We start from the raw sequence: 26166 nt of genomic DNA, 5'->3' as shown, positions 1-26166 counted from the left end.
CTCGCTTTTTTTTTTTTTTGAGGGATTTGTGCCCAAAAAGGGCACCGTTTGCCCGTGTTTCGTCTTGCTCTGTTTTAGGAACTTGAGTAACTCGCATTGCGTGTAAGAAACGGGGAGGAGAAGTGCTCGGTGTTACAGCTGGCTCCTTCACACCCAAACATTGCAAGGCCCTGCTGAGAAAATTAGTTGCCTTATAATTAACTCAGAATTGTCTCGGCAATAAATATGTGATTATGTTTGTACGAGGAGGGACAGCTTACGATTACAAATGGCATCCGGCAAAATAAACGAAGCAGCCGAAAAGTCCACCGGCAGCCCCTTCCGAGCCGGTTGCTTTATTTCATTTTCCTGATGGACCGAGCGGAAGGCAGGTGGCATCTTTTAGCATCGCCCCCCCCCGGGGGACAAGCTTCCCTCCCTTTGCAGGATGTGATGAAGATGGACCCGAGTTCCCCCCCCACCTGCACCCATGCTCCTTGGGTGCCCTCTGAGGCCACCCAGAGCAGCCCAAATGCCTTCAAGCTGCTCCTTTCGCAGCTCCTCATCCCACGGGGCACATCAGCTGCCTCCCACTGGCCCTAAAAATGCCCTTTTTTTTTTCCCCCCCCCCCCCCCCAAGAAAACCCACCCTGGGGAGCAGGGTCCCTGGGGACCCCATCTCCCAGCTGCTTCCATTCAGGGATTTGTAATGGGAAGAAGTCAAGTGCTTATGTGCCGCGTTCCCTGAGCTGCTCTATCCCTCCGAGGAGCCTTTTTATAGGATAAACAGCCACTTTTGGGTAATCCTCGCCGGGCTCCTCAGCGCTTTATGTCTGTGCTTGGATCTGGAGTGAGCAGAGAGCCCAAAGCCCCCCGTCCTCCCCGTGCCCTTTGAAGCACGGATAACGCTGGTGCACATCCAGAGGCGTCTCCTCCACGTGTGGTTTGCTCCCTGGGGGGATTTCCCCAGTTATGGGGCTGGCAGCAGCTTTGCACCGGGCACACCAGGACCAAAAAGGTCCAAACACACGGGGAACGACGATTAAACCACAGGAGAGTTTTTGTAACAGGGAGGTTGGCACAGCTCGGGGCCAGAGCGAGGGATTCGCCACCGCCTGGGAAGGAAGAAGTGGGAAGGGAGGGTGGGGACGATGGAGCTGGAGCCTGGGATTGCTCTGGGAAGGGAAACGGGATTAACGGCAGCTTCTGCCCTTAAAATGCCCTTTCATTTTGAGATGAGCTGCCCATCTCCCCCCAGCCCCATCCTTTTCCTGAAGCCAGAACAAAGGGGTTAAAGGGGCCAGGGGCTCCTCTCAGCGAGCATCGGGGTGTGGGACAAGCAGCTGCCGTGCTCAGAGACCCCTTCCCAAATCAAACTGGGGATGCTGAGGGTAGAACCACATCCCCCATGGTGGGAAGGGGCTGGTGGCCAGCAGTGAGACCCCCCCCCAGGTGTCAGCGCTCACCCCCATGCTCTGCTCCACTGCTCTGGCCCTGAGCTCACTCCTGGCTGCATCCACCACTAATTGCAAGCAGCAATTACTGCAGAAGAACGCAAGCGGCTTGCGTCTGCGAGCGGCCACGTGCAAATCAAGCGGCAAAGCCCAGTTCCCCATCCAGGACATCGTGCAGCCCTGCAGGAGGGTTTGGAGGCTTCCCAGGGTGCTGGATTTAACCGAGCACTGGCCCCGGCTGGTAACGGAGAGTTTTTCCTGGCGGGGAAGGGCACCCCATCCCTCTGCAACCAATACACGGCCCGGTGTGGGAGGAATGGATGCGTGTCGGGGGGGGGATTTGCAGGGGAGCACAGCTGCAAGGCAGCTCAGGTCCTCCCTGCTTTCAGCCTCCCCTGGCTGCAGACGCTTTCTGGGAAGCAATTCTCCCCGCTAGCGGTGAGGAATGCGCTTTCATCTCCCAAATGCCAGCCCCATCCATCCTGCTCTGATGAGGGTAGGGAAGGAGAGGATGGATGGAAGGGGGGGGGGGGGGGTTCTCCCCAGCCCCCTCGTACCGCACGCGGTGCTTTTCTGCTTTGCTCCTAGCCTGAAGGCTTCCAGGCAGGTCTCAGGTGTCGGAGGGATGCTGCTGGAAAAAAAAAAAAAAACAAAAACCAAATGTGCTCACACGAGGCGGTTCAGCACGGAGCTACCCGGGGTGCTCCGAGCCGGCCCCATGGAGTTACGCACGTGGGTGAAGCGGAGCCCTCGCCCTGACGAGCTCGCGGTCTTAATTACAAGATGCCAGGAGATAACGGGAGTGTGCAAACACAGCGAGGTGCGCCAGCCCCTTCCCTGTTCAGCAGGGTTTGGGGTAGAGCTGGAGCGGCTGCGGGCTGACAGGTTAAATACACGCTTGTAACAAGAACACCCCGCGCCGGCTTCCCGAAGCATTCAAGAGGCAAACAGTGCCCCAAAATGCTTCCCCGGCTGCTGGCGCCCGTGGAAATGCCTCGCCCCATCCCAAAACCTCGGGTGCTGCACCACTGGGGGGGGCAGAGATGGCTCGGAGGGACCCGGGTGGCACCAAGGGGCAGCCCCCAGCCCCTTCTCTCCATCCTTGTGCAGGAAGGGGGGGGGGGACTTGACTCACCCCCCCCCCCCCATCACATCAGGGACCCAGCTCCTGCTGCTGGTGGCGGCTAATTTTAGAGCTTTATTTATTAACGTTTTAACCGTAAAACGTGCGTGAAATACTCACCCAGGGTGACGAGGCACTTTCTCGCAAGGGAAGCCTTAAATATTTAAGCAGCGCTTTGCGGCGCCGGCGGCAGGAAGCGGCGGTGCCTGACTCACAGCGCGACGCGAAAATTCGAGCGCGTTTTTAAGCTCTGCTGCAGCTTTTTGCTCCGTGCCCTGCCGGGGAGGGAGGGGGAGGCAATGGGGGGGGCTCAACCCCAGGATCTGAGCAGGGAAGGGATATGGGGAGCTGCTCCAGGGGTTGCTTTTGCCCCATAGCCGATGGGGGGAGCAAAATCCTTGCCCCTCTCTGTGTTTTCTCCCCAGTAAAGCCAGGGATGAAGCCAGGTTGATGACCAGGGGAACTGGCCCGCTCCCGTTCTCTTTATTCCAGCAGCAGCTTAGCACAAAACCTCCACAACCCATCGAAATCCTCAGCCCCGATCCTAGTAGGAGAGCAAAGTGGCTTCGAGAAGCCCAAGGTTTCCACGCGGCCGACCGGCTCTCAGGCTGCAAAGCCTTGCACAAAACCCCCGGAAAAAACAAAAAACAACCTCTGCGTGGCCCCGAGCAAGCCAGCACCAGCCCCTGCTGCGCCGGGGGGGCGATTTGGGCCTAAATCCCAAGGATTAAGGAGCAGCCGGCAGCGGGGTTGGGACCGGGACAGAGCCGCGGCCATCAAACCACGGCCAGGGAGAAGGCGAGGTCGGGGCTGGACGGGGTCTGCCGGGGAAGGAGCCCCCCGAACATCTCCTGGGAGGCGTAGGTGAGGTAGAGGAAGCCGTCCTCGTCCTTGTTGTCGCGATACAGCTCCTGCATCGTGACGGTCATGTTGGGCAGCCCCCTGTTGTTCACCAGCAGGTAGAGGGTCTGCGAGGAGGCCAGGCAGAGACGCGTCCTGGCGAGGGGAGGGGAGGCACCGCCTGAGTTTTGCGGCAGATTAGCAGTGGCAGGACCCAAAAAAACACCTAGAGGGGAGGCGCAGAGCTCACCTGCGTCCTCCCCCAGCCCGCTAAAGCCAGAGCAGATGGGGTACAGCAGGGGGGGGTCCTGCCTGCAGGGCTGGAGCCCCCCGCGCAGATCCCAAGCCCTTGGCCAGATGCTGCTCTCTTGCAGGGCTGGGGCAGGTTGGAAACGCTGGCGAGCAAACGCTCTTGGCTAATTGCAGAGGCTAATTGCATCAGGCTGAGGCTAATCAACGTGTGCCCGGTGGGGCAAATGCCTGAAGCAGCAGCTTCCAAGCTGGGCTGCTTTTGCAGAATGAGCTGCACCCACATAGGGGTGTCGATGCCCCCCCCCCCCCAAAGGAAGCCCCCAGACCCCTCCGTGTCCTTCGCCGCTTACCGCAGGGTGACAGCGAACTGGGCCAGGGGCAGGTCCTGGGACACCAGAAACTTGGTCCTGCTCAGGGGGGGCAGGTTCTTCTCCTTCTGGTAGCGCTCCACCACCACCTGCAGCAGGGAGAGGAGGCTGGGGGGGCGAGACAGGGGCTGGGGGGGCAAGATAGGGGCTGGGGGGCTTGGGGGGCAGCTCACAGGGCTTGCAGGGGGGGCATAGGGAAGCAGAGCCAGTCTTTGAAGCTGCTCCTGGCTTGCTTTTAGCCCCTTGGGGGGGAGAAGGTGCCACCCCTGTGGCTGCTTCGAGGTCCTGGGGGGGGCCACAGGGGACTCCTTTGAGAAGCTGAGGTTTGGGGAAGAGCCCGAAAGCCCCCAGCCTCGCATTGGGGGGTGGGAAGGGAGCGGGGCGCAGCCCTCACCGGGATCTTGTTGGGGTACTTGATGCGGATCTCCGTCACCTCGTGCATCCTGGTGGCTGCAGGAGAGAAAAGGGGGGAGCGGTGAGCACAGCACCCCCCCCTCCCTGTCCTTCATCCTCCTCCTCCTCTTCCACCCCCCAGGGACCCACCGAGGCTCTTCCTCTGCTTGAAGGGACGAGTGCTGCTCTCAGCCTGCTGCATTTTTAGGGCTGGAGGGGGGGCAGTAAGGGCAGGGGCTGCTGGAGGGGGGCAGCTGCTGCTGATATAGGGCTGGGGCCGCCCCAGCTGCGGGGGGTAGGAGGAGCCGGGGGGGGGTCTGGGCGCTGCTGGGCAGGCAGGGAGCGATGGAGGGAAGGAGGGATAGAAGAAAAAAGGGAGGGAAGGATGGAAGGAGGAAGGGAAAGAAGGAAGAAAAGGGAGAAGGGAGGGAGGGATGGAGGAAGGAAATGAGGGAAAGAAGGAAGGAGGGATGGAAAGAGATGGAAGGAGTGAAGGAGGAAGGGAAGGAAGGGGAGAAGGAGGGGATGGAAGGAAGGATGGAAGGATGGATGGAGGAAAGGGAAAGGCAGGATGGATGGCAGGAGGAAGGATGGAAGGAAAGGAAGGAGGGGAGAGGGGGATGGATGGAAGGATGGAGGGAGGGATGGGAGGGAGAGGATGGAAGGAGGGAGGGAAGGGAGGAAGAAAAGGGAGAATGAGGGAGGGAGGGAGGAAGGAAAGGAGGGAAGGAGAGGAAGGAAGGAGGGATGGAAAGAGATGGAAGGAGTGAAGGAGGAAGGGAAGGAAGGGGAGAAGGAGGGAGGAAAGGACGAATAGAAGGATGGATGGAAGGAAGGACAGATGGAAAGAGAAAAGAAAGGAAGGGGAGAAGGAGGGAGGGATGGACTGAAGGACAGAAGGAGGAAGGGAAGGAAGGGGAGAAGGATGGAAGGAGGAAAGGAAGGAAGGGGAGAAGGAGGGATGGATGGAAGGAAGGATGGAAGGATGGATGGAAGGAGGCAAGAAGGAAAGGAAGGAAGGGGAGAAGGAGGGATGGAAGGATGGAGGAAGGGAAGGCAGGATGGATGGCAGGAGGGATGGAAGGAGGGAGGGATGGATGGAAGGAAGGATGGAAGGATGGATGGAAGGAGGCAAGAAGGAAAGGAAGGAAGGGGAGAAGGAGGGATGGGTGGAAGGAAGGAGGGAAGGATAGAAGAAGGGAAGGAGGAAAGGAAGGAAAGGGAGAAGGAGGGATGGATGGAGGAAGGGAAGGCAGGATGGATGGAAGGAGGGATGGAAGGAGGGAGGGAGGGATGGATGGAAGGATGGAGGGAGGGAGGGAGGGGAGGATGGAAGGAGGAAGGGAAGGGAGGAAGAAAAGGGAGAATGAGGGAGGGAGGGAGGAAGGAAAGGAGGGAAGGAGAGGAAGGAAGGAGGGATGGAAAGAGATGGAAGGAGTGAAGGAGGAAGGGAAGGAAGGGGAGAAGGAGGGAGGAAAGGACGAATGGAAGGCTGGATGGAAGGAAGGACAGATGGAAAGAGAAAAGGAAGGGGAGAAGGAAGGAGGGATGGAAGGAAGGTGGAAGGATGGATGGAAGGAGGCAAGAAGGAGAGGAAGGAAGGGAAGAAGGAGGGATGGGTGGAAGGAAGGACAGAAGGAGGGAGGTAAGGATGGAAAGAAGGATGGAAGGAGGAAAGGAAGGAGGGGGAGAAGGAGGGAGGGATGGAAGGAAGGATGGAAGGATGGATGGAAGGAGGCAAGAAGGAAGGGAAGGAAGGGGAGAAGGAGGGATGGGTGGATGGAGGAAGGAAGGCAGGATGGATGGCAGGAGGGATGGAAGGAGGGAGGGAGGGATGGATGGAAGGAGGCAGGAGGGAAAGAAGGAAAGGGAGAAGGAGGGAGGGATGAAGGGAGGGAAGGAAGGAAGGAAAAGGAGAAGAAGGGATGGAGGGAGGGAAGGCCGGGTGGTTGGGGGTTCCAAGCAGGCGAGGGCTCAACGCTGGGGCTGGTCCCTGTGGGGGGCAGCGGCCGCACCCTAGCACCCAGCCTCGCACCTTTGGGTGCTGCCGGTGCCGGCACCACCAGGAGAAGACGCTGAAGCGCGGTCCCCACGGGAGAGCCACGCTGCCGGTGTTGTTCAGGCGATGCCGATTCCCTGGGTCAGGGGAGAGGCGGCTTCTGAAAACAAATTAGCCCCCATTACGCCAATTAGACCCCGTTTATCCTTTTTTTTTTTCTTTCCTCCTTTTTTTTTTTTTGCTTTTTTCCAGAGCCACTCATGCGTGCGCCGCAGGCTCCCACCGCTCCGCGCGCGCTAACCTTGGGAAGCGGGGAGGAGAGGGAAGCAGCCCAGCTCGTTTAGACATGCCAGGGACTGAAATTGGCCTCGCTCAAATGAGCTCTTTGGCGTAACGAGGCCGTTTCGGGCCGCGGGAGGAAGGCGCTGGCTTCGCAGGAGCAGCAGGAGGGAGGCAGGAAGCCAGGGGCTGGGGTTTGGGGGTCCCGGGACGCTCACGGACCACTCGGGGTCCCGGGGGGGGGATCGATCAGGAGCTCCCCCACCCCGTGCTTTGGCTGCCGCTGTCCCCACGCGGTCCCCGTGGGCGCCGAGCATCTCAGCCAAGCAGCTTCCCCGGCACTTTGGGTGCAGCACAGCACAATCCATCATCCTTTTTGGTTTTTTTTTTTTTTTTTGTGGATGTGTTTCATACACATATCTAATATATTTTGCTGTTCCGCAATATATTAGACTGTATTACTTTGCCGTAAAAAATCCCTCAGACACGCTCATCACTGGTTTGGAAAATTACATTAGCGATATATATTCCATCTGTGTAGCGAGTTAGGCCATTATAAATTTATACCCCTAATAAATTTAATTCTCGAAACTTTGCGTGGGATTCAGAGTGGGAGAGGGGCATTTTCCTCCCAGATGATTTCTGAACAATAAACCGATAAATATTAAAGCGCTTCTCAATTTGCTAATAAAAGGAATCGATTACCGCTCTCCGACTTAATTCTGCTCCCAGGTAGGTGCTAATGACTTTCCTGAGAGCAGAAAAGTCGCGAATTAAAAAAAAAATAAAAATAAAGTATCTCCGTTTAAAATCAGTTCATTAACGGCGAGCATCTATTATTTATCGGTTTAATTTCCAAATATTGCTGCGATGCCGGGCTGGACCCTGGGATCCTGGGTCTTTGTGGAAATGCGATGCTTTCATTAGCTCGAGCTAATTAATTAAAGATGGAGGTAAATTGGATTTCCTGATTGGGAGGGGGGAGGCGTGCTCAGCCTTGGGGTGCTCATCCTACGAGGACGGGGGGCTCGATTTGGGGGAAACGGGGGGAAAAACCCCATTGTGGAGGTGGCTTTTGCCCTGCGGGGGCACGAGGAGCATCCACGAGGAGCCCCCGAGCTTCCCGACTGTAATTTCCTCGGAGAGCAAACAGCGCCGGAATAATCCAAATAAAAGACAAAAAGCAGGCGCCGGGGCCGGGATACGGGGAGGGAGGAAGGCGGAGGTAAAATTTATACCTGCAGCTTCCCCAGCTGCTGGCTGGCGTTGCTGGAAGCAGGAGCTCATCTGTATTCCTGCCTGCTCCGCTCGGGGCCCTGGCGGAGCAAATTTCAGCTGAAACTCATAAATAAATCCTCTTCTGCCCAAGTTAAGTTTTATTCATAGCTCATTTCGTGATACACTGGAATTAAAAAAAAAAAAAATATCCCCCTAGATTTGGCTTTAATCTCACATTAAATATTAAAGGAGCAGGCTGCCCAAGGGTTGGGGGGCGGGTGGGAGGCTTTGGGGGGCTCTGGGGTGTGTTGATGGGGTGTTGGGGTAAGAGGCAGCTGCTGGCTGCCCCATGGCACCCCACCCCTTTCCCAATCCCAATCCTCATCTGTATCTCCATCCTATCCACATCTCCATTCCCAGCCCTATTCCCATCCCAACCCCATCCCTGTCCCTATCCCTATTCCCATCCTATTCTCATCCCTCTGTCCATCCCATTCCCATCCCATCCCCAACACAACACTATCCCCATCCCCATCCCTCCCCCATCCCAACCCCACCCCAATCCCCATCCCATCCCCATCGCCATCCCATCCCCATCCCAAACCCAACCCCAACCCCATCCCTCCCCTATCCCAACCCCACCCCAATCCCCATCCCATCCCCAACCCCATCCCAACCCCAACCCCATCCCAACCCTATCCCAATCCCAACTCCACCCCCATCCCATACCAATCCCAACCCCAATCCCAACCCCATCCCAATCCCAACCCCATCCCATCCCAATTCCTCCCCCATCCCCACCCCATCCCCGCCCCCATCTAACGACCCGACTTAGGGTGCAGCTCCGTGCATTATAGACAAAATGTCCATGCGCACTGCGCTTGGGCTCGCTGCCTGTTTGAGCCACGGCACCGATCCCCGACCAGCCGCCCACGAGCGCGGTGGTGCTGGTGGGAGGCCCGACCTCAGCCGGGGAGGCTGGAGGCTGCTGACGGATGGCTTCCTCCAGCAGCAGCCCCCGACCTCGCCGCTATCCCCAGCGGCCATAAATCCACCCGGGGCCGCATCTCCCGCTCCCGGCGGATGCTAAAAGCCCGGAGCGGGGAGGTCCCGTGGGGAGGCCGAGGTGTAAATCTCAGCGCACCGGAGGCTGGCGGAGCGGAGCCCGGCGCTCGTTTTTTATCGGCGGCCGGTTTTAGCTCCCGCTGCTCCCCGCTTCCCTTCCATAAATAAGCCTCAATTATCGAGCTCCCGCTGCCTTTCGTTCGGGGGAAAGTCCCCGGCGGGCCGTGACGGGAGCGGCGGCTGCGAACACAACAATAAGTCTCTGCAGTAAACATGATTAGCGCCGAATCCCCGTCTCGGGCTGGCGTGGGGGTGTGGATCTGCTGACGCTTAATGACGAAGCTCGTTAGTAACGGGAGGGCTGGTGCCTGGAGAGCCTTGGGACATCACCTTCGCATCCCTCGTAGCCATTCTGGGGGGGGGGTTGTGGTTTCGGGGCACTTTTTGTATGCATTGGGGGGGGGGGGGGAGGGAAGAAACCCTCCTATTATTGGGGGAAATATCGGGGGAAAATTCCCAGCGCGATGCTGAGTCCCCAGCCGGGATGGCAGCGGAATAACCAATGCGCCTCCCGGCCGGGCTGCGCCTTCGCAGGAATCACAATCGGCTGGAAAAACCCAGCCTGCAGGATGAGTGATTTCGGGCAGGGCGACAGGCTGGTTTCCAGCAGGCTTTCTCCGCGTGTCAGGTTATTAAACACCCTGCGTTTGGTTTATTTATTTAATTTTTTTCATTTTTTTTTCCCCACCTCCCCCCCACACACACACTTTCCCCATTCGCAGCGTGCCGTTCCGACGGCGCGGAGGCAAGGCATCGTTTTCTCCCCGACCGAACGCGCCGTCACCGGCAGCTGCACTGCAGCACTCGCCGCGTCGCCTCCGCTCCCACGGGGCCACCGGCTCGGCCCCGTGTGCTGAGGGGGGGGGGGCTACACGCGATGCTGAGCGATGCAGGATGCGTGCCCCAGGTGCTGGTGGCAGGGATAAGGGCACGTTGCCCTCGCTGTCCCCCAGAGCCTTCGCTCAGCCCCATTAATCTTCATTAGCGAGCCGACGGGCTCGGTGGCGTTTTGTGGCCTCGGAGGGGGAGAATCTGTGCAGGGTTTGGAGGTCGGGGGGGGGTCATGGAGAAGTGGAAGGGAATTTGGGGAGCAGGGGCCGGGGTGGTGGGATGGGATGGGATGGGGATGGGGATGGTGATCAGGATGGGATGGGGATGGGCATGGGGATGGGATGGGATGGGCATGGGATTGGGATTGGAATGGGGATGGGATGGGGATGGGGATGGGGATGGGGATGGGATGGATGGGATGGGATGGGATGGGATGGGATGGGATGGGATGGGATGGGATGGGATGGGATGGGATGGGATGGGATGGGATGGGGGTGAGGATGAGGATGGGATGGGGTAGGATGGGATGGGATGGGCAAGGGCATTGGGATGGGGATGGGATGGTCATAGGAATGGGATGGGGGTGAGGATAGGGATAGGCATGAGGGTAGGGATAGGGATGATGATGCAATGGGGATGGGAATGTGCATGGGGTGGGGATAGGGAAAGAGATGGGGATGGAGACAGGGACGAGATGTGGATATGGGAGGGGATGGGGATTACAGATGGGATAGGGTGGGATGGGATGGGGTGTCGATGGGATGGGACAGAGGTAGGGATGAGGATTAAATTGAGATGGGATGGGCAGGGGGATGAGGGTGGGGATAGGGAGGAGGAGGAGATGGGGATGGAATGGATATGGGATGAGGATGGAGAGAGGAATGGGGATGGGGACAGGATAAGGATGGGAATGGGATGAGGAGGGGAAGGGGATGGCAATTGGGCTGGGATGGGGCTTGCACGCCTTGCTGAGCTCTGCTCTCAGCAGCCTGGAGAAAAGCCCCTGGCGCTGCTGGAAGCTGCTGCTGACAAACGAGGGCTCCTCACAGCAGCCGTGCTGCAGCCCGGCCCCGCATTGATGTCTGCGGCCCACGGGTCGCTTGGATACGGCCTCACCGAGGCGGGGAGCCTTGCTCAGGCATTAATTGCTAAATCACCCTTGCAGGGGATTTGCCATCCGCTGCCTGGAGCCAGCAGCCGGGCGCCTGTGCATCGCACACGGGGCCGAGCCCCGTCCTCCTCCTCCTCCTCCTCCTCCCCCCTGGCTCTGCTCGATGCCCGCCCTGCCCGTGCCAGGGTCGTGCCTCGCTCTTGGCCGCCGGCCCCGGCAGCAAATTAAAGTCCCTGCATGAGCGAGCCTCGAGCCACGGCGCCAAATGGGGCTGGAGGGGGGGGGGCTTGGCTGAGCCCCCGCTCGCATCCCAATCACTGGGGCTGGGGCAGAGGCGCTGCTGGGGAGCAGCACCCAGACCTGGAGCACCCCGGTGCCAATGATGCGCTGCAGAAGGGGTGCACAAAGGGGGTCTGCCCACCTCCGAACCCCTTGATCGCCCCAATTTCTTTATGTGAAGGTCCCAGGGCTGCTGGTTCCCCCCCCCGCCCAAGCTGTCTCAGGGCCAGGGCTGCAGCCCCCGCACAACAAACTGATCATCGAGGCTGGAGCGGGCTGGGCTGTGCCCAAATCCACCCCTGGAGGTTTGCCAGGTTGGGGGGATTCCTGCCAAGGCCTGGTGACAGCACCGGCCCCTCTGCTACCTCCACCCACAGGTCCCCCCCTGTCCCCCACCCCTTCGGCCTCGCTGTCACCACCAGCCCCTCTGTCCCACCTCCTCCATCCTCTCCATCCTTTCCCTCCTCCCATCCACTCCATCCGTCTCCTCCATCTCCTTCCTCCCCTTCATCCTTTCCATCTCCACCATCCTCGCCATCATCCCCATCCCCTCCATCCCCACCTCCTCCATCCCTTCATCTTCTCCATCCCCTATATCTCCTCCATCTCATCTTCTCCATCCCCTCCATCTTCTCCATCCCCTCCACTCCATCTTCTCCATCCCCTCATCTCTTCGTCTTCTCCATCTCCCCCCCCTGATCCCCTGAGCCCCTCCATCCCCTGAGCCCCATCCCTCCCCTGAGCCCCATCCCTCCCCTCATCTTCCCCATCCCCTGAACCCCTCCATCCCCTGAACCCCTCCATCCCATCCCCTCCATCCTTCCCCCCCACCCCGGGGCCAGGTTCCTGCTGCCCCAACCCCTCTGGGTGCCCGTTTTGGGGCTCGCCGCCCTTGCAGAGCCTGCTCCAGCCGCTCGCCGCAGCTGTGCTGCATTTTCCCTTCCTCTTTGCCTTGCTCGGCTCTGCTGTCATTTCCCCGGCGCCGCACCCGCATGCATTAAACATGCCCGTAAACAACGGCTCCGGCACATCTGGAGGAGACGGCCCCGCTAGCGCAGCCGGCTGTAGAGGGGACGCAGGAGAGACAACCGAGCTGCTGAGCACCAGATCATAAAAAGAGCGGGGGGGGGGAAAAAATAATAATAAAAGCACGAGCCTCGTCAAATGTCAAAGAGACTGCTTTTATTTGCCGTCAAAATAAAGAAAATCGGGGAAAAAGAAAAAAACAGAACCAACCAAGGCGAGCTCAAATGAAGGCAGAAGAGATCCATGCGCCATGAACCGCGGGGAGAAACCAAAGAAATGTAAAAAAAAACAAATCATCGAAGAAGAGGAGGAGGAGGAAGGCTCCGTCCCCGAGAGAGGCGTAGAAAAATAAAGAGCAGGAACGGGGCGAGCGAGTCCGGCACGGGGTCACAGCTCGCCCGACGTCTTTATGACGTGGAAGAGCGTGACGTTGTAGATGACCTGGTGGCCGTTGTTCCAGGTGTAGAGCACCCTCTCCCGCGGGTTGTAGTCCAGCATGGATATGTGGGAGTACTGGTTGTGGAAGGGAATATCCGTGTACTCGTAGCTGGATGTGTTCGTGTAGTAGGCAAAGTAAATCTTGGCGCCGGCCAGGTGGGAGTTGGTGACGTAGAGCGTGCCGCAGATGATGAAGGACTCGCCGGCGCTGCGCTTGGGGTACCCCGTGTCCCAGCTGCGCAGCACCTCCAGCGTCTGCGGGTCCACGCGGCTCACCACGATGTTGCCGGCGTTCTGGTTGGTGGTGTAGACGGCCCAGAGCCCGCTCTCGTCCACCATGAAGTCGATGTCGGAGAAGCCCCCCCAGGAGTAGGGGAAGGTGTTGTTGTAGCCGGCGCCGGCCAGGCTGCGCTGCACCAGCACGCTGCGCGAGCGGAAATGGTACTTGACGGCCACGTTGCTCTGGTACTTGTTGTAGTAGAGGGACCCGTTGAAGACCACGTGGCCCGTGCCGGCCCAGGGGTGCGGCAGGAGATGCTGCACGAAGTTCTGCCCCGTGATGAAGTCGTTCAGCGTCCGAAACTCCAGCACGCGCCGGCCCTTGTAGTAGCCGTCCATGTACCAGACCTGCAGCGGGAGAGGGTGAAGGGTGAGCGGCCCAAACGCCTGGCCTCGAGCTGATGGGGTGGGCTGTAGGATGTGTATGGACCCCCTGCACCTTGCACAGCCTTGCACGGCCCCCCTGCACCTTGCACGGCCCCCCTGCACCTTGCACGGCCCCCCTGCACCTTGCACGGCCCCCCCTGCACCTTGCACGGCCCCGTTCCCTGCATTAGCACTTGGTGGTGATCCGTGGAGGCAGCACGTGTCCTGCAAGCAACGTTGCAGAGGGCTCGTGCCCTGAAGAGCGTGCAAAAGGGGGCGTGCACCCCGGAGAGTGTGCAACAGGGGGCGTGCACCCCTGAGAGCATGCACCAGCGGGAAATGCATCCCGGAGAGCAGGGGCATGCAGGTGTACCCCAGGTAGCATGTACCTTGGAGAGCACGTGTGCACCCCAGAGAGCGTGCACCTCCAGGTGTGCAACCCAGAGAGCGCGTATCCTGAGTGCACAGGCAGCGTGCACCCCAGGGAGCGTGCACCGAGGTGTGTTGCACACCAGGCAGCTTGCACCATGGGTGCACAGGCAGCGTGCACCCCAAATTGTATGCAGAAGTTCTGCAAAACTTCCGAGCCGATCCCGCCACGCTGGGGGCTGACCACTGCGAACCCCTCCCTCTGCTTGGGCTGGGAGGGTTTTTGGGGCAAGACGCCCACAAAAGACGCGTGCTGGAGCCACGGGAAGCCCGGGCAGGGCTGTCCCCACTGTCCCCAGGGCTGTCCCCGCCACTCACCCGGCTGTCGGCGCTGGGCGTCATCGTGTCGGTCATCCACGACCCGAAGCGGGAGCCCGACGCGCGGATGGTGATGGGGTTGCTGACGCCCGTCAGCTTCCCGCAGCCTGGGGAGGGGGACAGGGAGCGGGGTTATGGGGGGGGGATTTGGGGACTGCGGCTTCCCCTGGTCCCCAGGGCATTCCGCAGCAGGCGGCGAGGAACCGGAGCTCCGCAGGGATACAGGGATGGGGCAAGAAGGATGGGAAGCTGCCAAAAGGGGGAGCTGGACCCAGGCTGAACCAGGAAGGGGACACTGCTGTCAGCGGGGCTGGGAGAACCCCCCCCACACCCAAAATCCCCCCTAGGAAACCCCCCCCAAGCGGGAGCAACCCGTGGGAGCGGCGAGCTCCGGGATGCCGCCATACCCAGTTTCTGCATGCAGGCGTGCAGCCGCGCCTCCAGCATCAGCACCCGCTGCTGCAGCTCCTCGTAGTCGTAGGCGCCCATCTCCTCCTGGATGGCCAGCAGGCTCCCGGAGAGGTTCCTCACCTCCTCCTTCAGGTGCACGATCAGCCGCGTGTCCGCCTTGTACTGGTCCAGCACGGGCAGCAGCGGCAGCAGCTCCGTCATCTTGTCCTTGAGCTCCTGCTTAGGGGGGACGAAAAAAAGAAAAAAAAAAGCGAAACATCCCTTAAATTAAGGCTGTGCTTGCCCCGTGGTGCCCGTCTGTCGGGACGGCCCCCGGTTCACCCCGAAATTTGCCTGGTGATGCGGGTGGGTGGAAATTCGCCGTCACTTCGCGCATGGGGTGGGAGCGGAGCGATGCCGTGCGCAGCGAGGGATGCGGGAATGGGAGCCGCATTTCCCCCCTCCACCAGGCCCGGGATGTAAAAAAATCTGCTTATTTTAGCCCAAGGAAAAGGTTGAGGGCGCTTTGACCTCGGCCAGGCAATGACTTGATTTCCCTGTGCCTTTTCTCCCTCCTTGCCTGTCATTTTAGGGCAGGATCACATCCCGGTCCGGGGGCCAACACCTCCTGCAGCAATTAAACCGGTGAGTTTTGCTGCAGCCCCGGTGTTTAATCAATGCCTCGTCCCTGCAACTGGCAGGGCCCCGAGCCCGCTGGATTCAGTGCCAAGAAGCAGCCGCTCCCGAGGCAGAAACACTCCTTAGCTGTCAGGATGAAGCCGAGAGGTTCCCAAAATAAACCCAAATAATCCCAAAATGGGATTTGGAGGGGCACAGGGCCGGCAGCATCCGCGTGTGGGCTGCATCTGTTGGCAGCCGGCGCTCGCAGCTGCCCCTCGCCGGGTGGGAATCGGGCCTTCGCCGGGGAAGAGCGGCGTCGCGTGTAATTAAAGGTGGCCGTTTAATTAAAGGTGACTCGTTGCGGCTGGCTGGGCTGGGAGTTGGCCATCGCGGCCGTCCTGCTACCGGCACGGCTCGTCCTGGCCACGTGGCATCGCGGCATCACCACAGGAGTGCTCGGTTTGGGATCGCCGCAGGGATGCTCAGTTCGGGGACCACCAGGAGGATGCTCAGTTTTGGGACCACCGCGGGGATGCTCGGTTTTGGGATCGTTGCAGGGATGCTCGGTTTTGGGATCACCAGAGGGATGCTCGGTTATGGGACCACCATGGGGATGCGCGGTACTGGGATCATTGCAGGGAAACTTGGTTATGGGATCATCACAGGAATGCTGAGACACCCAGACCACCATGGGGATGCTCGGTTCTGGGATCCCTGCAGGGATGCTCAGTTCTGGGACCACAGAAGGAATGCTCGGTTATGGGACCACCACAGGGATGCTCGGTTCTGGGATCCCTGCAGGGATGCTCGGTTCTGGGACCACCGCAGGGATGCTCGGTTCTGGGACCACCGCAGGGATGCTCGGTTCTGGGACCACCGCAGGGATGCTCGGTTATGGGACCACCGCAGGGATGCTCGGTTATGGGACCACCGCAGGGATGCTCGGCTCTGGGATCCCTGCAGGGATGCTCGGTTCTGGGATCCCTGCAGGGATGCTCGGTTTGGGATCACCAAAGGGATGCTCACTTTTGGGACCACCACGGGGATGCTGACACACCCGGACCACCACGAGGATGCTCACGCTGGGCTCCGGGCTCATGATCTGGGCCCACCACCACCACCACCAATGACCCCCCCCAGGCCACGCACCCACCCCACAGCACCGTGCACTCAGCCCCTGCAGCCGTCCCCAGCAGCACCCAGGGGCGTCGGGCTCACCTGGAAGCTCTTGGCGTTGAGGCTCTTCTGGCTCTCAGCGGCCACGCGCAGCCTCGAGTCCAAGCCCTTCATCAGCGCCTCGGTGTTGCGCACGTACTGCAGGTCCCGGTAGGTCCGCAGGTCCAGCACCTCCATGGACTGGGAGATGTTCTGCACCTGCGCGGCGGGACGGGGGGTTAATTGCCAGGGACCCAATCCACCTTGCTAATTAGGGTCGGGTAATTCAGCCCGGCACCCGCATACACCCGACCCTTCCCACGGACGTCGTCCTGGTGTCCCAGTCCCAGCAGAACGAGCTGCTCCCGCTCCACGGCTCGTGTAAACGCTTGCAAAGCCAATTTTCCCTCTGCAGCTCGAATGTATAAAGTAATACCTTTTATTCATCCCGCTTCAGCTGTTATTTGTTTTTTTGTTTGTTTGTTTGTTTTTTTTTTAAACCGCCCGAGCCCCCGTTTCCCAGCCCGCCCCACGAGCTTTCATTCTTTAATTTGATCCGCCGCAGCCGGCGAGGTTATTCCATTTCCACGCTTTCAAACGACGCGGCCGTGGCCGTGTTCCTCAAACGCTTATTTATTTATTAGTGCTGGCGTTTGCGGGGCTGCCTCTGATGGGAGCCGCTCGGGAGGCGTTTCGCAGCGAGCTGTGATCAAACTTTAATCGGGCTGGTGGCGCGCGCGGCCCCATCCCCGCCGCACGGGGTCGGTTTGGGGGGAGAGGAGCTGATTGATAGCTTCTGCTGCCTTTTTTTTTTTTTCTTATTTTTTGGACGATTCCTCCTTGGAAGTCCCTCCCAGCCACCCTACCGGTGCCTGCGCCTGGCTGCCTGGAGGAGCACGAAGGATGCCAAGCGCGAGCATCACCGCCAGCATCCTTGCCCCGGGGGGGAAGGGATGCGCCCACCGCAGCCCACCCCGCGCCCAGGCATTGCAAAGCCCCCCCCCACCCCCGCCCCAAGAAGAAACCCCAAATTTCCCATCGTTATTCGGAATTACGGGGAATTAATTACCTTCTCGGTCAGCTGGCGGAGCTGGTGGCTGCGCAGGTCCCGGGAGCAGGAGCCCTGCACGGGGATGACGGCGGTGCAGAGGCATTTGCCGTCGGGGGCTTGCGCCGAGGTGTAGACCTGCCAGCCCTCGTCGGGGCTCTGGAAGAGGGTCTGCGGGACAGAGGGGGGGGGTCAGCAGCTCGCCCTCCTGCTCTTGGCCTACCGGCCGGGGCATTTATTCCCTTTTCTTCCCTCCCGCCCCCCCCTCCCCCCAATTTTAAGGCAGGAAGCCGAAGGGGAGATCCCCCCTGATTTATTCACGCCACAAAGCGGCGTTTTGTCGTGCCGGGGCCATTTCCGCGTTTCATGCGTAATTATTAATTACGAGCGTCGAGCGCGAGCTCAGCTCTCTCTCCAAGCGGCTTCCGCGCCGAGCCGGGCGGAGATAAATGACCCGTCGCCCGCAGCGAGCCGGGGACGCTGCCTCGCTTCGCACGCGGCGCTTTGAGCTCGGTGTCTCCCTCGGGATTTATCGGGCACGGCCGTGGCCAAACGCCGCGCTCGAACCTCCGGGAGAAAGCAGCAGCCGGCAGCGCCGTGAAAATCGCCCCGAGCGCAGCAAACGGCGGCAGGAGGAGGCGAAGGGAGCGCTTGGCCGGCACCCATGGGCGAGCACCCGTCCCCGCCGAGCGTCGACGAGCAGGGAGCATCCCCGAAAGCTTCGCTCTCCCCCCCCCCCCCCAAAAAAACCACGCCACGGCGCGCCGTGACGCACTTAACAAAACCCGCTGCCACGCAGGGCACCCGCGATCCACGCTTCCCTTTAGCCGGGACCCCCCCCCCCCAGGCCGCGGCGAGCAGCCGTAAATTTTTCACGGGGGGGGGCTCGATGCGTAATTCAGCCGCCAACCCCCCCCCCGAGCTGGCAGCGGCGCTCCCGCCGCCGCACCGGGCTTCGCGCGGCCCCGTAAGCCAAAAAGCTCCGGGGGGGTGGGGGGGTCCGTGAGGATGCTTCGTGCCCCACGGGGGGGGCTGGAGGTGGGGGGCTGCGGAGGGGATGGCGGCGGCGGGATTATTGGGTTAAACGCGGCCCGGCCGAGGGCCTGTGCAATCTGTCGCGGGGTTATTAATTAGAGCTCCTCGGGCAAGCTGCCTGCTGGCGGCTCGGGAGAGGAGAAACTGCTGACACCCTCGGCCGGGGGGGGGCCGCCAGCCCCTCTCCATCCTTTTGGGGACGCCGCGGGGGGGGGTCCCCAAGCATCGCCGGGCCCCTCTCGACCCCTAGGGAGGGACGAGCGGCCTCGCTGCCTCCACCCCGGCCTGGCCGAACCCAGCCCTCGACCTCCAACCTCCACTTTTAGTATTTAATCCCTTCACCCCCCCCCCCAAAAAAAAATCCCCCCGAAAACCAACGTTTTCTAGAAAAACCTCCCGGCGCTTTGCGAATCCCGGTCCCGCCGATAACCGATTTTTCTCCCACCACCACCAAAGAGCGCCTAATGATTAGCCAATTAACGTCGCGTACCCCCCCCCCCCCCCCCAGCGCCGCTAATTGCCCTGCGACACGAGGCGGGGGGGGGGGGGGGCTGCGGTGACGAAGGCCGCCGCGCTCATCCTCGGCCGCCGCAGACGCTCGGCCAGGTGGGGCACCCAAGGGAGCCCCTGCCCCATAGCGGTTGTGGGGCGAGGGCAATGGGGGGAGACCCTTTGGGATGGGGGGGGGGGTACCCTTTTGGATGGGGGGGGTACCCTTTTGGATGGGGGGGGGGTACCCTTTTGGATGGGGGGGGTACAAGGTGGGGGGGGGAAAGGGGGTGCCCGAAGCGCCCGCAGCACCCAGCGGGATTTCCCCCGCAGTGGGGTGCAGCGCGGGGAGGGGCGGGATGCTGGGGGGGGGGGGTTGTGGCAAGAAGGATCGTGGGGGGGGACACAGGAGGGTCGTGTGTGTCCCCCCCCCGCATCACCGGGTCCCCCCTGCAGCATCACCAGCCCTGTCGCTGCGGTTGCAGCCGCCCCCCCCCCAAAATGTGTCCTGTCCCCCCCCCCCCCCTGCTTTGCTCCCAATTTATTTTCGCGCTCCTCACGCAGGTTTTAACGCCATAAATTTTTGGGGGGGGGGACACACGTGGGAGGGGGGGGACCCCAGCTTGGGGACTTGAAAATGGAGGGGGGGGGGGGTCACTCATTTTCCCTGGCCAGCAACCCCCCTGGAGCCCCCCCCCCCCCCCCAGCTGCAGGGAGCAGTGGGGTCCTGCCGGGGGGGCTGCTTTGTGTCTGGGGGGGGGGGGGGGCAGGACACCCTGTAGGGGGCCAGGACCCCCCCCCCCCCAAAAAAAAAAAATTGGGGGTTCTTTCCCTGCGTGGGCTCCGGGCTTCTTTTTTGGGGGGGGGGGGGGGGGGGTCCTGGCGTGCACTGCCCAAGAGGGGGGGGGCTGGGGGCTCTGTGCCCAAAGTGGGGGGGCTCCCCATACGTGGGGGGGGGGGGTCCCTACCTAGGGGGGGGGGGCCCATACCCAGAGGGGGTCCCTATATCTGAAGAAGGCTCTCCATACACGGGGGGGGGGGGTCCCCATAACGGGGGGGGGCTCCCCATGATGGGGGGGGGTCCTGTAATCAGAGGGGGCTCCTCATATCTAAGGGATGTCCCCATACCTGGGGGGGGGGTCACATACCCGGGGGGGGGTCCCCAAACTCAGGGAATCCCCAGTGCTCCCTATCCGGGGGGGGGGGAGAAATAAGGGGGGAACCAGTGCCTTGGGGTGCCATGAATATGGGGGGGTCCCCAGCACTCCCTGCATGGGGTGGGGGGGTCCCGATGCTTTGGGGTCCCCATGACGGGGATGGGGGGGTCCTGATGCTCTCTATTTGGGGGGGGGGGTCCCGATGCTTTGGGGTCCCCATGAAGGGGGGTAAGAGGGGTCCTGATGCTTCGGGTCCCCAGAAATGAGGGGGGGGGGGTCCCAGTGCTCCCTAATGGGCGGGGGGATCCCCATGTTTTGGGGTCCCCATGAAGGGGATGGGGGGGGGGAGGTCCCGGTGCTCCCTAACCGGGTGGGGGGGGGCGGTCCCGATGCTTTGGGGTCCCTATAAACGGGGTGGGGGGGGGGGGGGGGGGGGTCCCCAGCTCTCCCCACTCCCATTTATTACCGGGGGGACCTCTGCATCCCGAACCCTGCCCATCCCAAGGGCAGCCCCTCACTCCCCCCCCCCCCAGCCCCCAAACCCCATCCGTGCCCCCCTCCCTTTAGCCCCTCCCCCTATAAACGGCGGAGGGGGGGTCCCAGCTCTCCCCACTCCCATTTATTACCGGGGGGACCTCTGCATCCCCAACCCTGCCCATCCCAAGGGCAGCCCCTCACCCCCCCCAGCCCCCAAACCCCATCCGTGGCCCCCCTCCCTTTAGCCCCCCCCCCCCCCCATAAACGGGGGGGGGGTGTCCCAGCTCTCCCCACTCCCATTTATTACCGGGGGGACCTCTGCATCCCGAACCCTGCCCATCCCAAGGGCAGCCCCTCACCCCCCCCAACCCCCAAACCCCATCCGTGGTCCCCCCCCCCCCCCCAAAAAAAAAAAAAAACCCCCCCCCAAGGGCCCCACTCACGATCTTCTCGGAGGTCCCCGCCCGCGACACGGCGGTGCCGTTGAGCCCCACCAGCGAGGGCAGGGTCTGGGACATCCAGTTGGTGACCATGGCCATGGTGCTCAGCACGGCCCCGATCTTCAGCAGCGGCACCGTCATGTCGCTGTCGCCGCCGCCTCCCCCCCCCCGCAGCCGCCGCATGCCCCCCCCCCACCCCCTACCCAAACCCGGGGCCGCCGCCGCCGCCAGCACCGGGGGGGGGGGGGCTCAGCCCCGCACCGGCCCCCGCCGCTTGCGGAGCCCGAGCGGCGCCCGGCGGCCCCTTATAGCGCCGCCGTGACGTCGGCACGGGGTGGTCCCGGGCTTTTTTTTGGGTTTTTTTTAAACGTTTTATTTATTTTTTTATTTTTTTATTTTTTTTATTTTTTTTTAATTTTTTTTTATTTTTTTTTTCATTTTGGAGTGGGGGTTGTCCCGCCCCCCGGCGTTGGAATGGGAAAGGGGTAAGGGATGGAAAAGGGGTAAGGGATGGAAAAGGGGTAAGGGATGGAAAAGGGGTAAGGGATGGAAAAGGGGTAAGGGATGTAAGGGATGGAAAAGGGGTAAGGGATGGAAAAGGGGTAAGGGATGGAAAAGGGGTAAGGGATGGAAAAGGGGTAAGGGATGGAAAAGGGGTAAGGGATGGAAAAGGGGTAAGGGATGGAAAAGGGGTAAGGGATGGAAAAGGATGGGAGGGGTGTGGGGGGGGGGGGTGGGGGGTTAGGGGAAGGACCCCCCACCCCAAAAGGACCCTCATTTGGGACGGGGGAAGGACACCCCCTCCCCCAGAGACGATGGTTTTGCGGCGCAGGACCCACGGAGATAATGGTTTGGGGGGAGCAGGACCCCCAGGGACCCTCACTTGGGGGGTGGGGGTGGGGGAGCAGGATCCTCAGGGACCCTCACCTGGGAGAGGGGCAGGACCCCTTCCCCCCCCTCCCCGAGCCAATGGTTTGGGGGAGCAGAATCCCCAGAGACCCTCGTTTTGGGGGGCTGGAACCCCTAGAGCCGATGGTTTGGGGGAGCAGGAAACCCAGAGACCCCCCACTTAGGAGGGGGGGGGGTCAGGATAGCCTCCCCCCCACAAGCCAATGGTTTGGGGGGGAGCAGGGTCCCCAGGGACGCCCCTTTTGGGGGGCAGGTCCCCCAGAGCCCCTCGCTTGGGGGCAGCAGAATGTCCAGAGCCCCTTGTTTTGGGGAGCAGGAAGCCCAGAGACCCCTCATTTTTTTTGGGGGGGGGGGGCAGGATCCCCTAGAGCCAACGGTTCAGGGTGAGCAGGACCTCCAGGGACCCCCGGGGTTTGGGGGAGCAGTACCCCCAAAGACCCTGCTTTGGGGAACAGGACCCCCAGGTCCTGGTTTGAGGAGCAAGACCCCCAGAACCCCCCAACTTGGGGAGCAGGACCCCCAGCCCCCTTGCCCCCCCCCCAGCTGTGCTAGCAGTGACCTTTGCACCCCGCAACTCGCTTTGAGGCTGCAGCCACCCCCGAGCTCCAGACCCCCCCCCCAAACTCCCCCAAATCCTCACCTCCTCCTCGTGCCTGTCCCCTCACCAGCGAGCTCCCTGCCTAGCGCAGGGCGCAGAGACCTGAACAGCTCGGTGCAGCGATGCAGAGCCCCAACCCGCTCAGCGCAGTGATGCAGAGACCCGACCCGCTTGATGCAGCAGTGCAGAGCCCCAACGTGCTCCATGCATTGGTGCAGAGACCTGACCCGCTCGGTGCAGCGATGCAGAGCCCTGATCTGCTTGCTGCAGCAGTGCAGAGCCCCGACCTGCTCCATGCAACGGTGCAGAGACCCGACCCGCTCGGTGCAGCGATGGAGCGGTGCAGAGACCCGACCCAGTGAGCGCAGTGGTGCAGAGCCCCGACCTGCTCAGTGCAGCAGTGCAGAGACCCAACACGCTCAGTGCAGTGATGCAGAGCCCTGACCCGCTCAGCACAGCGATGCAGAGCCCGACACATTGAGTGCAGCAATGCAGAGACCTGACCCTGCTCAGTGCAGTGATGCAGAGCCCTGACCCATTCAGCACAGTGGTGCAGAGCCCCAACCTGCTCGGTGCAGCGATGCAGAGCCCTGACACACTCAGCACATCAATGCAGAGCCCCAACCCATTCAGCACAGCGATGCAGAGCCCTGACACACTCAGTGCAGCAATGCAGAGGCCTGACGCACTCAGCACAGCGATGCAGAGCCCCGACACGCTCAGTGCAGCGATGCAGAGGCCTGACACACTCTGCAGCGATGCAGAGCCCTGACACACTCAGTGCAGCGATGCAGAGCCCTGACACACTCTGCAGCGATGCAGAGCCCCGACCCATTCAGCAAAGCGGTGCAGAGCCCCGACACGCTCAGTGCAGCGATGCAGAGGCCTGACGCACTCAGCACAGTGATGCAGAGCCCCGACACACTCAGCACAGCGATGCAGAGCCCCAACCCATTCAGCACAGCAACGCAGAGCCCCGACACACTCAGCACAGCGGTGCAGAGCCCCGACCCCCTCGGTGCAGTGGTGCAGAGCCCCGACCCTCTCGGTGCAGAGGCCCACCGAGGCTCCGAGCCCGTTTCATGGCCTCTGGCTCCGGGCCTCGCCACGGTCACGCAGTGCCACCGCGTGGGGACGGCCACGCACAGCACAGGCTCCCCCACGCTGGCACCCATGGGTGGGATAACAACAAAAAGAAAAAGCCCCACCTGGTACCAACAGGGCGGGGGGGGGGGGTTGGGGCGCGCTCCTGGGCTCTGCGCTGCAAACACCGGGCCCCGTGGAGGGGATGGGGCAGCGCCTGTAGGGCCGGCTGTCCCCATGTCCCCATGTCCCCGTGTCCCCGTGTCCCCTGGGTCTGGGGACAAGGCCCCGGTGCTGGCAGACACCCAGGATGGGGGGGGGGGGGGGGGGGTCTTCACCTCTGGGGTGGCAGCTTCACCCCGGAGGCATCACGCAGCCAGGGGATGGGGAGACCCCATAGTGCCCCCCCCCAAAAAAATCCTCCCCACTTTATTACTCCGCTGCAGCGTCCCCATCCAGCGCGGAGCGGGAACAAAAAGCTCGTCAAGCCCCGCTCGTTACCGAGAGCACCCCGAACCCAACCCCATGAGGTGCGGCGGGGGCCATTTTTTTTTTGGGGGGGGGGGGGCACATTCTGGGGACATGGCTGGGAACCCTCCGCAGCCCCCCGCACCCTTGGGTCCCCATGGCCCATCTGTGCCCCGTTGCCCCCCCCCGGATGGACCCCGAGGTTGCTTTGGGGCCCCCCCCCCAGCCCCATCCCCACGCAGGGGCCACGAGCGGGGACGGAGACGCCGAATCCCGCCTGGAACCAGCCCCGTTTGCACCGGGCATCGCCCCGGCACCCCACAAAAGCAACTCCCCCCCCACCACCACCACCTTTCGGGATGCGGCTGCGGCCCCCCACCCACGCAAGCCGGGCTCATGCATATTCAACAGGCTGCACAACCTCCGCCGAATATCGAGCAGCTCATAACGAAGCGCCTAATTGCAAAGGCAGGCCCGGCGTGAGGCTCTGGCCACCCCACCCGTGGGCCTGGGGTTATTTTTTTTTTTTTTTTGGGGGGGGGGTGACAGGTAGGGACACCCCGGACCCCCGTTTTTCCAGGAAACCCCGGTCCCTTCGCGCGGCACCTTGCGGCGGCTGCGTGCTGAGCTGGGCCAGGGTGGGTCGGAGGGTGCTGGGGGGTGGCACAACGGGGATGCGGGGGACACGGGGACGATTTACAGACCCCCCCCTCCTCGTGTCCTCGTCCCCTCGGCACGAGGCCGAGCGGCGCGTGGGTGCTGGGACATCGGCGGGGTGATGGCACGTGGTCCCGTGCCACCCCGGGGGACCCGAGCCACCCACGTCCGTCCCCAAACCCCACTGGGGAGCACCCATGGGTGTCACCGCCCCCCGGCCCACCACCCCCGGCTCCATCCCCGGGGAACACTCACACCCCCATGGGTGTCCCCAAGCTGGGGACAACCGGGGGACCCCCTCCTCGCACCCGGATCCAGGCCGCCGCCGTGTCCCTCGTGCTCGGCGGCCACGTGTGAAGGCGCGTCCCCGCGGAGCCACCCGTCGCCCACGTGGCCCCCGCCTCGTCCCCGCTGCCACCCTACCGGGGGGGGTCCCAAACCCGGGGATCACCCCGAGGGAGGGGACGCAGCCCCGTCCCCGTGTCCCCCCCACGTCCCCGGACCCCCCGAAGGCGGGGCGGGTGGCGGGACGTTGGGGGGGGGCGACGCTCGGCACCCACCCCGTGCGCCCCCACACCTTGGGGTGCCCGATGTCGCGTCCCCCCCCCCCCCCATCTCCGGGGACACCCCCGGGGGCAGGCGCTGGGGGATTCCCCGGTGCCAAACCGGGCACCCCGAGGACACGGGGGGGGAGGACGGCTCCCGGTTCCCCCCACCCTTCCCCTCCCCGCCCTTACCTGCATGGCGGGGGACCCGGCGGAGAGCAGCAGGAGGAGGCCGGGGAAGAGGCGCATGGTGCTGGAGGCTCGGACTCCGCCGCTACCGGAGCCTCCGCCGGGGAACCGGGAGCGGAGCCGCGCCCGTTTCAGCGCCGCCGCAGCCGCATCCCCGCGGCCGGGCCCCGCCGCCGCCGCCGCCGCCACCGGCTGCAGCCGCGGCACCGGCCCGGTGCAGGGCTCGGCGCGCCCGGTAGGGGAGGCTGGAGGCACCGGGCCGGGCCGCGCTGGGCGGAACCGAAGCCGTTTGGGCTGGGCGGAACGGCACCGGGACCGGGAGGGGGGCTGCCGCGTGTCCCCGTCCCCCCCTTCCCCAGGGGATGCTCGGGGTGCGGGGGCACCGGGATGCTGCGGGCGGTACCGGGCTGGGGGGGGGGACCCCGGGACACCGGGTGGGCGCTGGGGGGGGACCCCGGGACCCTGGATGGGCGCTGGGGGGGGGACCCCGGGACACCGGGTGGGCGCTGGGGGGGGACCCCGGGACACCGGGTGGGCGCTGGGGGGGACCCCGGGACACCGGGTGGGCGCTGGGGGGGACCCCGGGACCCCGGATGGGCGCTGGGGGGGGACCCCGGGACCCCGGGACCCCGGGTGGGCGCTGGGGGGGGACCCCGGGACCCCGGATGGGCGCTGGGGGGGACCCCGGGACACCGGGTGGGCGCTGGGGGGGACCCCGGGTGGGCGCTGGGGGGACCCCGGGACCCCGGATGGGCGCTGGGGGGGACCCCAGGACACCGGGTGGGCGCTGCGCCGTGG

At 62.7% G+C, this 26166-nt stretch overlaps 2 protein-coding genes across 4 annotated transcripts; both read right to left on the bottom strand.

Moving 5' to 3' along the window:
• Positions 1 to 3003: 3003 nt before the first annotated feature.
• LOC125181111 (microtubule-associated proteins 1A/1B light chain 3C-like) lies at positions 3004 to 4678 on the bottom strand. Its single transcript, XM_066986423.1, has 4 exons — positions 4560 to 4678; positions 4411 to 4466; positions 3999 to 4105; positions 3004 to 3552 (listed from the first exon to the last, which is right to left on the bottom strand). The coding sequence occupies exons 1-4, from the start codon at positions 4609 to 4611 to the stop codon at positions 3333 to 3335; spliced, it is 435 nt and encodes a 144-aa protein (XP_066842524.1). The 5' UTR covers positions 4612 to 4678; the 3' UTR covers positions 3004 to 3332.
• A 7733-nt stretch (positions 4679 to 12411) lies between these two features.
• OLFM2 (olfactomedin 2) lies at positions 12412 to 25563 on the bottom strand. Of its 3 annotated transcripts, none has more exons than XM_066986477.1 (6): positions 25372 to 25563; positions 17343 to 17492; positions 16337 to 16492; positions 14515 to 14737; positions 14108 to 14214; positions 12412 to 13342 (listed from the first exon to the last, which is right to left on the bottom strand). In XM_066986477.1, the coding sequence occupies exons 1-6, from the start codon at positions 25426 to 25428 to the stop codon at positions 12665 to 12667; spliced, it is 1371 nt and encodes a 456-aa protein (XP_066842578.1). In that variant the 5' UTR covers positions 25429 to 25563; the 3' UTR covers positions 12412 to 12664. The 3 variants fall into 3 exon arrangements, with proteins under 3 accessions (XP_066842578.1, XP_066842576.1, XP_066842577.1); XM_066986475.1 differs by lacking the exon at positions 25372 to 25563 and adding an exon at positions 20923 to 21107; XM_066986476.1 differs by lacking the exon at positions 25372 to 25563 and adding an exon at positions 20923 to 21107 and having other exon boundaries at positions 14515 to 14734.
• Between the last annotated feature and the right edge of the window lie 603 nt (positions 25564 to 26166).

This window comes from Anser cygnoides, chromosome 34 (genome assembly GCF_040182565.1).
Source record: "Anser cygnoides isolate HZ-2024a breed goose chromosome 34, Taihu_goose_T2T_genome, whole genome shotgun sequence".
Classification (NCBI taxonomy): Eukaryota; Metazoa; Chordata; class Aves; order Anseriformes; family Anatidae; genus Anser; species Anser cygnoides.
The sequence above is the reverse complement of the archived record's forward strand: the minus strand, read 5'-3'. Positions and strand labels throughout refer to the sequence as shown.

Coding starts and splice junctions, on each gene's coding strand:
- LOC125181111 (XM_066986423.1), bottom strand. CDS start 4,611: ATGCAGCAGGCTGAGAGCAGCACTCGTCCCTTCAAGCAGAGGAAGAGC. Junction 4,467..4,559: donor CAAGCAGAGGAAGAGCCTCG/GTGGGTCCCTGG, acceptor TCTCTCCTGCAG/CCACCAGGATGCACGAGGTG. Junction 4,106..4,410: donor AGTACCCCAACAAGATCCCG/GTGAGGGCTGCG, acceptor TCCCTGCTGCAG/GTGGTGGTGGAGCGCTACCA.
- OLFM2 (XM_066986475.1), bottom strand. CDS start 21,102: ATGCGGCGGCTGCGGGGGGGGGGAGGCGGCGGCGACAGCGACATGACG. Junction 14,738..16,336: donor TCAACGCCAAGAGCTTCCAG/GTGAGCCCGACG, acceptor GTCCCCCCTAAG/CAGGAGCTCAAGGACAAGAT. Junction 13,343..14,107: donor CGCCCAGCGCCGACAGCCGG/GTGAGTGGCGGG, acceptor CTCCCGCTGCAG/GTCTGGTACATGGACGGCTA.